We start from the raw sequence: 13,083 nt of genomic DNA, 5'->3' as shown, positions 1-13,083 counted from the left end.
TTTTTGTTTGCGGAGTAACGATGGCGGGTTGCGGATTGCGTAGACTGGCGTTTTTTGTGGTCTTGCTTAAATGCGTTTCTTAAATTTAGCTCCTCCTCGCTATGATAGATAGATAGATTATTATAATTCCAACCGACCGAGACCGCGTTCCTGCACTGCCGATTGAACATGTTCTTTGATATCCCTTAAAACCTTAGCCCATGCCCCGCTACCGTTGCTTTCATTAGATTCGTTACTTTCGTCAATAAGCCATTCCAGCCATTTCACCACCCCGACAACCTTCTCCATATCCAGCTCATCCAGCACAACCCGTTTCAAATACCGCTCTAATGCGGAAACATCGTCAGGATGGGGCCCGTCATCTGCGAATCCTTCGTGCCACGCACTCAGCGCGTCTCGCAATTGAGGTAGCGTAGTTAGTTGCTGTGTTGTGAAAGTCGGTCTCCGTTCTCGAGGGGGGAGCTGTAATTTCCTTTGACCAGGCAGAACGGGCTCAGATGGCCGTGGTTTCCTCGTAGCAGCGGGTGCAACGAGCCCGCCCTTTTTAGCTAATCGTTTGCGGCGATGCTCGTCGATGATTTCCTGCCGCATGTCCTCCGGTAACGCCGAGAGGAATTCAGGATCTAGAGTCTCGGATACGTAGTCTTCCGAGTCGGTGGCCTGGTCATTAGCTTGCTCCACGGCGTCTTTCTTGTTGGTTACAAAATTGGCTTGGGTGAGGGTTGAGTGGGCTTCTTGCTTGTTGTTTCGGCCACGGAATAATAGACCTCGCTTCTTAGTTGGAGTGGTTTTCTTAGGATTGGCGTTGAGGCCGCGGATTTTGCGAGGTGATTGTGGGAGGAGATTACGGGTACCATGAGCAACTGTATTGGACGAGTACGAGGCTAGCACTTCTGCTTTCAACTCCTCGGGCAAAGACTCGAATACTTCTGGATCTAGATCTGGAGGTATCTGACGATTCGGTGCTTCTGGAAAGGGGCTCTGAGACCTTGATTTAGTAGCGGGAGACTGGCCTCTTGACATCGAGCTGCGCTTGGCTTGGTTCATCAACTTGGATCGAATGTCTTGCGGAAGCTCCGCTAACACATCTGGGTCGATTTGGCTTGGGATAATGAACTGGGTACCGGTGAGGTTGAGGAATTTCTTAGCACTTTGGTCGGCGGCATTACTCCTCGTAATAGCAGCGGCAGGGTGAATCGGCGTGGCTCTTGGTTTCTGCGGGCTGTCATGAATGGGATCGCCATTATCTAGGTGTTGGGCTGTGACCCATTTTGGTTTTTGAGAAGTAGTCGGGTCTGAGTCGTCTGAGGCTTCGAATTTGCTCTCGTCTCGGCGAATCGATGATGTTTTCGGCTTCTTTGGTGTGACCGGGTCATCGATTAGATCTTCTATAATTTCTTTGCCTAACGGTGGTGCAGCAGGGGCACCGAAATTAATCCGTCTCTGGCTACCATCCGCAAGAGCGTTGCTGGAAGGCTTTATGGGGTCAAGTTTGGTCATCTGGACTCCAAGACCCCTGAGATCTCCGGCAGCGAAGGCATAACTTCGAAGTATTGATATTGCCTCTTTGCCGATTTTCTCGGCATTGTTTGTTGCAACTCCAAGGACTATGCTTTTGCTGTACGTGTCGCATTTGCCATGGCCTAAATGTTTTGGTGGATCAAGGGGTGCATCTCCAGCCCTTTTCTTAATCTTCATGGTGAGTTGCCTCCCTTTGACACGTTGGTCAACAAGGCGTTGCTTGAGCTCGATACAGAGTTTTTGGACAAATTCCTCCGCCTCGGCTTGAGATGTAAATCTTATACCCCAGTTGATTTCAGCTGAGACAGATTTTCGAACAACCTGTTGTCCTACCTCTGTCCGATCGATCCCTCGTGAGTAGTCCCATATCTTCTCGCCAGTTTTAGGGCCGAGCACTGTGATAAGGCGGTCTTTGGTCAACTGACGGACGTCTTTGACAAATTTGACACCGATCTCCTCAAGTTTACCCCCAATGCTATACGCAACACCGGGGAGGTCCTTGACGCTGAGTTCGGCGAGGAAATCCAGGGCTTCTTCAGGCTTGAGATGATATTGTCCTGCAGGCTTAGCTTTGCGAAGAGCAACTTTGGCAAGTAATATGTTGCCTCCAATACCAACGGACACTGAACACCCTGTGGCATTTTTGATTCGATCTCGGAGGCTTTGTGCGATGCTATCGGCCTTCTCCTGCTCTCGATATATGCTCCCCTGCGAGAGACCAAAACCAGCACTGCCACCAGCGGCTAAGCAGAGGCTAGTGATGTCCACCAGGGCCTCATCAACACTGACGCTTTGCACAATGCCTCCAACATCCAAAATAGCTTCGTAGAACTTTTCACTTGCTTCCTCGTATGCGGGAAAATCGTAAGGAAGAACTTTAAGATTCGGACATAGCTTCAATGCACCCTTCATCCACATCCCGTTTTTTACTCCAAAAGCACGGGCAGGGTAATTGCAACTTGCAATTTCAGATTCGTTCCCACTGCCATGAGCGACTACCGCTGGTTTGTCAACATATTCGGGTGCGCTTTTGAGCGAGACGGCACAGAAAAAGCTGTCAAAATCAACGTGCATTATATAACATCTCGACCCTGGTTTGGGTTTCGAAAGCTGCTTTTGTGACGCAGATTTCTCAGCTGCCATTTGTTGAAACCGTGATTTAAGATCCGCTTTCCACGTTGACAGATGATGGAGGCGGGACTCGGAATAGTATTGCTTTAGAAATTCAGGATTGCCAGTTGATGATTTCCTGATGTTCGGATCTGCTAGTAGAATGGCATTGTGTTCCTCAGCAGTCAATACTCTGGCTTTCTTTGACGGAGACACATCTTCGAGTTTAGATGAACGCTTATGCGGAGTAGTCTCGGTTTGAATGAGCGGACTAATAGGTTTCGATGAAGGACTTCCTGGAATGATGGAATTTCCAGTTAGAGACGCTGTCGTAACAACTGGAGATGCTTCCCTAGGTGTCTCCACCCTTTGAGAGATGCCCTCTTTACCCAGCTGGTATCTGGCATCATCCTCTTCCATTGCAGCATCCATCAGTGCATCTTCTAATGATGATGTGACCTCAAAGCTTCCTGGAGGATTCAAGGATTCGCCGGGGATAGGCTCAGCCTTACAGGGAGACTCCATACCCATCCCCGTTGGTTCAGCAGAACCACCTTCATATGCCGTGCTCTTGCTGGTGGCCGTCACCGTACCCCAGGTTGGAGGAGTATCGTCGTCAGCAATGCCTTCTGCCAGGCTTTTGACTTGACTAGTATACCAGCTGTGGTTCATCTGGTCTTTGTATCCTCGTTGTAGCGTTGACGCCTGACTAACAATCTTCCCACTTTCAAATGCAAGCTGTCGTTGTCCAGAACCTTCATCAAGGACACGATAAGCATCCCAAGGTAGCAGCTTTCCTGCTTCCACACTGTCGACGATCCATGCTGGCTTGACGATGCGATACCGTCGGAACTCGATGGCCTTCCTAGGGGTGAGGTTCGAAGCGATGATATGAGTTACTGTAGTCTTTCCATCCAAGTATTGCATGAATACACCTCCATGGGTAACAATCAAATGGTGGAGGTCATTCAAAGAAGGCTGGGTGTATCCGTTCACATGGGCAACGACCCCGCGGAATATTTTTGGGTTTCCAAGAGACGACGAACGAATCTCCGCATCGAGGTTCTGAAGTTTTATCTTCTTCCGCCGGAAATAGTCGTCAAACCCCCCAAACTTAGACCCTTCATATTCGTCACCCTCCTCATCCTCAAAAGTATGAGCCTCGATCCTTTTCCGAACTGATGCCGAGTTCTTCTCTAGTCTGCTTCCCATCTCAGATGTGGATGAGGTATGCGTATGGCCTCCATGAACGTTCCCACTAATAGGTTGGGTTTATTTACCCAGTGCCATATTTATACTCTTGGGGATGAGCGATGCCCGATCAGATGGAGACAACCAGTGAGTGGACTATGTCGACGGTCCGGAATCTCAAGGTATTTGCCTTCAAAACGCGAGTCGCGTCATCACGACAACACGTGATGCATGGATACGGGAAATTCTCGGCTTTCGGGTTCGAGCTTCGTTGAACTCTCGCCACCGGCCATTTCGACGACAACGATTCAATGCCGATAGCTTGCTATCTGTTGGGGCATAGTGCCCTCAAATTCGGGGGCTTATCAACTGATGTTATCCAAACGGTCCTCTGGGACCTGCCTACAAGTTACTATGGTGTACTTAAACCTAGTTATCCAGCGATAACGCCAGTGCCTAGCTCACAGTATCCTAAAGCGAAGATGCACCTAATACGAGTGTTTTAGTCTTATATGATAAGTTTTGCTCATCTGCTCTTCGCAACTTCTTCCTCTATTCACCTCTTCTGGAATAAAGCTCTACTTTCTCAATGGAGCATCGATGAGACTTGATAGGCATCGGAGATCGAGCCCGCCACTTCTTCCTCGATATTGACCTTAACACTAATTGAAACCCCCCAAGAGGATCGAGAAACATGTCTTACGCTAGCGTATCAATACTCAAGTGTTAGCTGGTGCTGGTGAATTCACAATTTCACTATATTTCTCAGGGTTGGGACTTTGCCAAGGTCAAAGCCACTGTTACCTGGAAATTAGCGAAGTATACGTTTGGAGTTAGATAAGACTAGAAGGAGAGAAGAGGCGGGTATAAGTTAGAAAGCATGCAACTACCGCGGGGCAATTTGATGCTCCGGCCGGGCATCAGAAGCACATCGGAAGTTATAGCGAGGGTTGGTCGTTGTTGCTTTATATCCGTATATCCGATCGATCGTTTTGAAAAATTACAAATGTCGCTGCATTCCCGCTTCCTTGAGCCCTCTCGGACTCCATTCTATTTCTGGTAATCATACTTGACCGTTGAAGCATTCTGATAATACCACCCAAAATTTCAACCATGGCCGCCACCAAACAACTTCGAATTGGCGTCTTTATCCCAGCCAGTGTCCAGCTTCTAGATCTCTCCGGTATTGACCTCTTCGACATGATCACTCCAGAATACCTTAAGCTATGTGGGCTACCACCTCCTCTAATATCACTTGGCGTTCCTTCTACCATCCACTATATATCTGTGCCCGAGAAAGGTTCGCACGTGGAGTTGACTGCCAAGGTTGTTCTTCAAGTATCCAGAACTATCGATGATCCGGATGTCCAGCCTGGGATGTTGGATATAGTCCTAGTTCCAGGCCCCGAGCCTGGCACGATTTTTGAAACGAAGGTGCTGGAGTACTTGAGAGGACACGCGGAATGGAAGGGAGAGAATGGTCAAACGACGGATATTTTGAGTGTATGTACAGGTTGCAGCATGCTGGGTCAAGCTGGGATTTTAAAGGGGAAGCATGCAAGCGGACCAAGGGCGCTGGTGCCGAGATTGAGGAAGGAGTTCCCGGAGACTTCTTGGGATGATAGTAAAAGATGGGTACAAGATGGAAATGTGTGGACTAGTGGTAAGCTCGCAGTCATATACTCTTGGTGACTTTTGCTTCGCCGATGATTGACTTAGAATCCTCCTTTTTACCAGAACATACTGACTTTAAATAGGAGGAATAACGAACGGTCAAGAGATGGTAGCGGCGTATCTTAGATACAATTTCCCCGGCCCAACAACGGAGGCGGTATTGTCCATGGCTGACGTGGGCGAGAAGGGATTGGATTACGGCAAAAGCGTGGCAAGGGTTCAGTTGGGATGGCTGTGGTGGATTTTGAAGGCGTTGACTGTGGGTGGTGGTAAACAGAAGAAGCTATAGCTTTGTTATATCACTTAGGTACTGTTATGCGAGTATAGGCATTGTACTTTTTTCATATATTTCGTTTCAAAAAGGAATTCTTGATCAAAATGAATGCGTCAATATAGATTGAAATAATTATGGATAGGAGTGGTCAATTGCGTTTTGCCTCTATATCATTGGAGACCTGAGAACTGTGTAGTTTCACTAAGAGGTACGAAGTACCTGTGTACCTGTGTACGTTCCCACCTGCACTCCGCATGCAGGGGTTGTTGTCCCGCCAATGCACGTGACCCACATTAGCGCCGACTAGCGTCCCCGATAGCCATGTTTATCGCCGCAGAAAAAAAAGATTGAAGCTCGAAGGAAGTTATCTTTAGATCGACACCGCTTTTTGTCCTTTTTCATCACAACATTCCTGTCAATTTTGCAGGAAACTCGTGAAGATTACAGCACACAGAAAGGAAATACTTGTGATCACTGCTTCTCAAGGAGGAATTCCAGAAATCACTCAACATGCCTCTTCTTCCAGGTGAGTACTTCGCGCCCGCATTCTCTTGATTAGACTCGATCTGACCCCATAAACAGTCGCCCTTTTCGGGCTTGAAGTCCCTTGCGGAGATGTGCTCGTCCCAGCTACTCCTGATTTCCCTGCGACTGTAAGTATTTCCAAATTCTGTTCTCCACCTTTTGCAGAAATTTTCCCCCCAACGTTTCCTCGAAACCTCACCTTTGATGCCTAAATGAGTTCAAAGCTAAGTATGTCTTGTCTAGTTCCGCATCACTATGGCTGCCATCGATCCTAGTGAGCCCGCAGAGCTTGAGGATACCCCCAATGGCACCTCTCGCCCTCGTGCTACCTTGAAACTCATCCGCCAAGTCGAGGACTCTGATGATGAAGATGATGAGGACGACGAGGAGGCCATGCGTGCGCTCTTGGCCCAGAGTTCCTCTGATGAGGACAGCGAGTCAGATGAGGAAGCCAATGGAGGCCCTAGCGACCCAAGCAAGTCGAAGAAGGCCCGCAAGCAAGCTGCTTTGGAACAACTCATCGAATCTCTCAAGGGTGATGCTTCAGATGAGGATATGGAGGACGCTCCCAACGGCATCGTCAGCAAGAAGGCAAACAAGAAGGGCAAGGCCAAGGCCACCAGCGATGACGAGGAGAGTGAAGATGAGAGTGATGATGGCGAGGATCTCGACGTCGAGGAGTTTGTTCTTTGCACCCTTGATCCAGAGAAGGTAAGTGCTCAGCCACCCTTGAACACCATTCTTGTAGAATTTATTGACTAACAACATATACAGAACTACCAGCAACCCCTGGACATCACCGTTGCGGAGAATGAGCGTGTGTATTTCAAGGTCACTGGTACCCACACTATCTACCTTACAGGCAACTACGTGATTCCCGATGACGATGGACACAATCATCACCACGAGGTTTATGACTCCGATGATGATGAGGATTATGATCTCTCTCCTGATGAGGATGAGCTTGATCTGGAAGGTGATGAGAGTGACGACCTGGATGATCTCCCAAATCCTCGCGTGACCGAGGTTGATTCCGAAGATGAGGCACCAGCTCTTGTCAAGAAAGCCGACAAGAAGGGCAAAAACAAGCGCTCCGCTGACGAAATTGATGCCGCCACCTCCCTGGATGATATAATGGCCAAGTCACTCAAGTCCCAGGCTGCCGAAGAGCCCAAGCTCAGCAAGAAGCAGTTGAAGAAGTTGAAGAAGAACAATGGGGAAGCTGTGGCAGCCAAGGCGGAGGAGCCAAAGTCCGCTGACCCCAAGGACAAGAGCGACAAGAAGGTACAATTTGCCAAGAATCTCGAGCAAGGTCCAACCGGGTCAGAAAAGCCAAAGGCCGAGGCAGCTTCTGCTAAGGACAAGGGGAATAAGGGTGCATTGGGCGTCAAGAATGTCGGCGGTGTCACAATTGATGACAAGAAGCTCGGAAAGGGTCCCGCATGCAAGAAGGGTAACAGAGTCTCGATGAGATACATTGGCAAGCTCGCTGATGGCAAGGTCTTTGACTGTAAGCTAATATCAAACCCTTTTGCTCGCAAATGCTAACTCAATTTTACAGCAAATAAGAGCGGCAAGCCTTTCTCCTTCAAACTTGGTGCTGGTGAAGTCATCCAGGGTTGGGATATCGGCGTTGCTGGCATGTCAGTTGGAGGCGAGCGAAGACTTATCATCCCCGCAAAGCTGGCATATGGCAGCAGAGGCCAACCTGGTATCCCAGCCAACAGCAATTTGACATTTGATGTCAAGCTGTTGGAAGCCAAGTAAACGATACTCATGACAAAGTTACGACTGTCGTTGGAGGTTTCCTGCTGAACTTCACGTTTCTAGAGATGAGAGCTTTCCTCGTTGACTCCTCTCTGTTGTACAATTGGTCACATCCCACACAGCTTTTGCCCGTCATAATTCTCGCTTTTCTTTATACCCAATCCATGTGGTCATGCTTTGCATGGGTCTCCGACCTGCGCGGTTCTGTGATGAACTGTCTAGTGTGGACGGGAAGCAGAAGAAGCGAAATGGAATGAGGAGTTCAGCATAGCATTATAGGCGCATGGTTCGGGTTGCATGGCCTATGTCATGCTGGTCCTGAGATCGGGGCCTTCCTTCCTAGATAGTAAATAAAAATGGGTTCTTTCTTATATCGAGTGCCTGCATCAAGGTTGTGCCTGCCTTTTGAAACCGTCGATTGCAAGGTGATATGATGCGACCTCAACTCGCCTTCTAACGCCAATGACAACAAATTCCCATTCCATATGCACTCGTTTCGGCATTCACAATTCTGATATCCATACCGTTCAGCAAAGCTACTTGATCATCACTTATCCGGCATGGAACGAGTACAAAGTGGGCCCGGGCGACACCCAGACCGCGATCGGTGTGAAGTGGGCCCGACGACTGAAGCAATACACATCCAGCATCGCTCTATTTGGCTTAAAACTGCTCTACAATCTCCCGAGGGCCACATCCAATCTTCCAAAGTTCGCCGACACGGCTCGAAGATCTGGTCTGTCCTACGTTCTCTTACTAATAGTGGTATTCTCACCTACATAGTACCACAGTGTGTCATATGCTAACAAATTACAAGTAGCTTCTAATGGTTCGGTTATCGAGCCAGACTCGTCATCATTAAAGAGTAACCCGCCTGGACTGAGACGAAAGATATCGATGGCATTTTGCAAGGGGCAGCTCGAGCCAACAGTGGTCCATCGAACCCAGTTCAAGGGTCGGCCTTGCATTATCTCGATTGAGCAGGAAATGAACGACAAGGCAGTACAACAAATCACCCTAGATACCTCCCCTTCCACTTCGGGGGCCGACTCAACGAGTACTGGCCTAAAGTCATCACACCCAAGTGCTGGCGAATCGACCGCCAAAACATCTGTTGATTCGAAGACTTCTAAAAAATCCAAGAAGTCGCCTGCTTCTCAAACCTCTTCCGAGACTAAAAGAGTGGTACCAAATCAGGCAACTGCGAGAGGCGGTTCTAATGAAAACGTGCTCACTACTATTACCGAAACTGAAGGCATTGAGGCCCCAGATCCAGTTCCCAGTAAGTAATTTACGGAAATCTGCGTTACCTATTGCTGATGCTACCGCAGCGGTTGTCACCGCTGAGAAGGCGGCAACAGCGAAGGTGTTTTTCGAATGTCATTACAACGACGTGACCTCAGGTGCACTAACAAATAGATCTTTACGCCGCCGACAACTTGAAGCCGCTTTGTATGATGACATAGTATCATCTGAAGCCGAGAAAGATGATAAGCGCCGAGCCTGGGCGAAGATGGAGAGCGACCATCTCCGTGAATTTCGAGCCATGAAAATCCGCAGCTTGACTGCCTTAAAAGGGGAAGATGTTATTGCGGCGAGATACGAGGTGGTCAAAGTCCTAGGGAAAGGCAGCTTTGGTGTTGTCCGTCTGGTCAGAGAGAAAGGCGAAAAAGAGTATGAGCTCAGTTGATCCTGTATAGAAGTCGAAATGCTGACCAGTCTTAGCACTCCGCCCGGATGCCAGAAGAAGAGAAGGGATATTTATGCTATGAAGGTTATTCGCAAATCAGACATGCTCCGCAACAGCCAAGAGGCCCATTTACGCGCCGAGCGTGACTTTCTCGTTTTCGCCGAAGGCTCACGATGGTGCGTAGTGATAATCCCCTGCATCACCTCTGAGCTAATCCGGCCAGGGTCGTGCCCCTTATAGCAAGCCTTCAAGACCTGAATCACTTGTATCTCGTGATGGAATATATGCCCGGAGGTGACTTTTTGGGATTACTCATCCGTGACAATGTGCTCAGCGAACCAGTCACTAAATGGTATATTGCCGAGATGATCCTATGTATTGAGGAGGCCCACGCACTTCGATGGATCCATCGAGATATCAAGCCAGATAATTTCCTCATATCAGCCTCCGGACATCTGAAAATATCAGACTTTGGTCTCGCCTTTGATGGCCACTGGTCTCATGACCAGTCCTATATCAACAATCATAGGTACTCGTTGCTCACATCACTTGGTATTACAGTTGATGGGGACTCAGTTGATAAGAAGGAAGAGTGCAGCGTTGCCACAGCCATGGAGATTGCACATAAGCTTGTAGGAGGCAAGGGACGCCACGAAAGACATGTTCCAGAGGTCTCTGAAACTGAGGGCATACTGAACTGGCGTAACCGCAAGTGCAACAGGGCTCTTGCCCGTTCTGTTGTAGGTACCAGTCAGTACATGGCTCCCGAAGTCGTCAGAGGGGAACCATATGATGCTCGCTGCGACTGGTGGAGCGTGGCGGTGATTATGTACGAGGTAAGACCTGGCCTATCGCTGTAGATTGGAGAAATTTCTAATTAAATTCAAGTGTCTTTATGGGTATACCCCCTTCTTGACTGAAGGAGGCAGGCAGCAAACAAAGACGAATATTATTGTAAGTTAACATATTATTCAGCTAAGCTGTTCAAGCTCAATATTTCACAGAACCATAAGGAGACATTTGCTTTTCCTCCCAAGCCTGTGGTCAGCAAAAGATGTCAAGACCTCATACGTGGTATTATCCAGGAGAAAGAAAACCGCCTTTCTTCGAGGCGCTATAAATCAAACCACCAAGCTCCAGGATCCCGCCAGAACAAAGACTATGCCGGGCGTTATATATATCCACATGATGCGGAGGATATAAAAGCCCACAAGTGGTTTCGAGATATTCAGTGGGACCGAATGCACATGATGGTACCGCCTTTCGTTCCAAATATCAAATCACTGGATGATACCCATTACTTCGACGAGGAAGAGTCAATCTCAGACTTTTCAGGTTCCAAGTCAAACACCGAACCAGCTTCAGCAGAGATTACCGACGCCTTGAGACCGTTCAATCCAGAGATTCGAGGCTTGGCCAAAGCATTTATTGCGCGTCCTCATGATTCAACAAGGCTAAGGAAAGCCGAAAAGGAAATCGACACCTTCCCAGTTGGGGAGGAACAGAAGGAATACCTGAAGGCTTTTGTCAAGCATTATGGCAAGAAGGAAAAGAAGCCGCCAAGAGATAGGCTCCTAAGGGATAAGGAGTCTGCGCCAAAGGTGTTGGAGCTCAGGAAGCGAGGCGCATTCCTAGGATATACTTATCGTAGATTCAGGGGCGGAAGGCAAAGTATTGGGAGGGCGGCAAGCCAGGGGACGATCCCTATCATGGTTGGAAGTTCGGCGGGGAAGAGAGTCTGGTATCGGGCTAGATTGAGCACCCATTGATTAGGGGGTCGTTCCTTAGTATGTCGAAGCTGGGGGTTGTTGGTTACGTTTGAAGCTTTTCCTTGCTGCTTTCCTGGTCTCTTGGTTTGGATTAACGCGGTGGGTGCCATTCAGAAGTGTACAACTCGGGCACTATCCGCATTGTTTATAGAGAATTATCGATATGTGACCAGTATTATACCTAAGGTACTTACTGAGAGGTACTCGTATGGTGGTCGATTTCAGCGTACCGGTACTATAGCGAAGACCGTCATCGAAGCGGCTGGCCAACCCACCAAATACACTCACTATACGAAGTTCATATCAGCCGATTCACGGCGGCAATTTCATGCAGTTTTGCACCTCATGCATCAGTCCCGTGATAACAGATCGTGACTTTACTGGAATTCCTATTAAGGGATGTTGCAAGTATCCGCTGCCTTAGGCTCTGCAGGTACCGTTATCACATCGCTGAAAGAGAGCAATTGGGCCGCCTGGCGCGTGCCGTCGCTGGCTCTGGCCGAATCAGGCAGAATAAACATCAACCATCAACACATGTCCTCTCTCCACGATTCCCCCACCTTCCAGTTGTCCTTCGCACGCACTACAACCAGTATCATTTCACCTCCTCGATCCATGTGTTAACACAAGCTTGCATTGTAAATACCATACTGAGCGCTGCACGCCCTAGAACGGATTTTATCCGCCGCCGCCGAGCAAGCCAGTGAGATCCTCTTTGAGATTTCCATCTTCTACCCCGCGACAAGCTCCCTGCTAAACAGCCCAATCCTCCAGCCTACATAAACATAAACATCCTGTCGCGCACACTGCACAGCATATCTAGAAGACCACGCGATGTCGGCTTTTCTTACAGACCTCTTCCAGTCCATCTTCACTCCCGGACCTACACCTGCCCTCCTTGTCGCAACAAACGTCGCATTCGCATGCCTACAAACCATACTCTTCCTTCTCTTGATCGGAACCTATAGCATCCACTTTGTTATACTGTCGGTACTGAGCGCAGGTCTATGGGGCTCCATCAACTGGTTTGTGGCCGAGCTCAAAGCAGCAGAAGCGCGGGAGGCAGAGAAAAAACGCCTACAGGAGCTGGTCGGTGCTGGAGACGATAGCGAGACTGAGGCGGAAACCGTGATAGATACGGAAGATACTGGATTTGCGAGTAAGGAAGTCGAGGTGGTGGAACGGAGAGGCGGCGCGAAAGATCGTGGACGTGGTTTAGGAAGCAGTAAATCCGAGCTTAGCACCGAGGATGAATGGGAGAGGGTATCGGAGAATGAGAAGGACAAGTGAGAGTACGGGGATCTAGAAGTTTTGAATTCCAACTGCCGTTTTATACCCAGGATCTACTGTATGTTTTAGAGATTCACGAGCTATGATGGTGGATGTAGAGGGGTAGACAAGTTCATTATCATGTTGTTAGAATCATGATATCTTACCATCTTTAAGCTTCCACTATCTGCACTAACTAATATTAAGTCACAGTTAATTCTCAATATCCTCCGTAAAGGTTGGCTTCCACTTCTAAACGACACTGCCAGTGTTATATAATTTACGATCACGTG

At 48.6% G+C, this 13,083-nt stretch overlaps 5 protein-coding genes across 5 annotated transcripts; 4 read left to right on the top strand and 1 right to left on the bottom strand.

Annotated features, from left to right (window-relative positions):
• Window positions 1–120: 120 nt before the first annotated feature.
• Window positions 121–3,843, bottom strand: BP5553_07662 (DNA repair protein; the record flags this gene model as incomplete). The annotated part of the gene is made up of 1 exon (XM_032016285.1): window positions 121–3,843. One exon carries the CDS (start codon window positions 3,841–3,843, stop codon window positions 121–123), a length of 3,723 nt encoding a protein of 1,240 aa, XP_031867516.1.
• Window positions 3,844–4,935: 1,092 nt separating this feature from the next.
• BP5553_07661 (PfpI endopeptidase-like protein) lies at window positions 4,936–5,785 on the top strand (the record flags this gene model as incomplete). The annotated part of the gene is made up of 2 exons (XM_032016284.1): window positions 4,936–5,485; window positions 5,580–5,785. 2 exons carry the CDS (start codon window positions 4,936–4,938, stop codon window positions 5,783–5,785), a joined length of 756 nt encoding a protein of 251 aa, XP_031867515.1.
• Window positions 5,786–6,280: 495 nt separating this feature from the next.
• Window positions 6,281–8,062, top strand: BP5553_07660 (uncharacterized protein; the record flags this gene model as incomplete). Its single annotated transcript, XM_032016283.1, has 5 exons — window positions 6,281–6,296; window positions 6,353–6,423; window positions 6,539–7,006; window positions 7,070–7,805; window positions 7,857–8,062. The coding sequence occupies 5 exons, from the start codon at window positions 6,281–6,283 to the stop codon at window positions 8,060–8,062; spliced, it is 1,497 nt and encodes a 498-aa protein (XP_031867514.1).
• Window positions 8,063–8,524: 462 nt separating this feature from the next.
• Window positions 8,525–11,521, top strand: BP5553_07659 (Protein kinase-like (PK-like); the record flags this gene model as incomplete). Its single annotated transcript, XM_032016282.1, has 7 exons — window positions 8,525–8,798; window positions 8,883–9,344; window positions 9,394–9,736; window positions 9,788–9,928; window positions 9,976–10,588; window positions 10,641–10,706; window positions 10,757–11,521. 7 exons carry the CDS (start codon window positions 8,525–8,527, stop codon window positions 11,519–11,521), a joined length of 2,664 nt encoding a protein of 887 aa, XP_031867513.1.
• Window positions 11,522–12,355: 834 nt separating this feature from the next.
• Window positions 12,356–12,811, top strand: BP5553_07658 (Pkr1-domain-containing protein; the record flags this gene model as incomplete). Its single annotated transcript, XM_032016281.1, has 1 exon — window positions 12,356–12,811. The coding sequence occupies one exon, from the start codon at window positions 12,356–12,358 to the stop codon at window positions 12,809–12,811; it is 456 nt and encodes a 151-aa protein (XP_031867512.1).
• Window positions 12,812–13,083: the final 272 nt, after the last annotated feature.

This window comes from Venustampulla echinocandica (assembly GCF_003357145.1).
Source record: "Venustampulla echinocandica strain BP 5553 chromosome Unknown scaffold_6, whole genome shotgun sequence".
Lineage (NCBI taxonomy): Eukaryota > Fungi > Ascomycota > Leotiomycetes > Helotiales > Pleuroascaceae > Venustampulla > Venustampulla echinocandica.
This window is presented reverse-complemented; position numbering and strand designations above follow the sequence as displayed.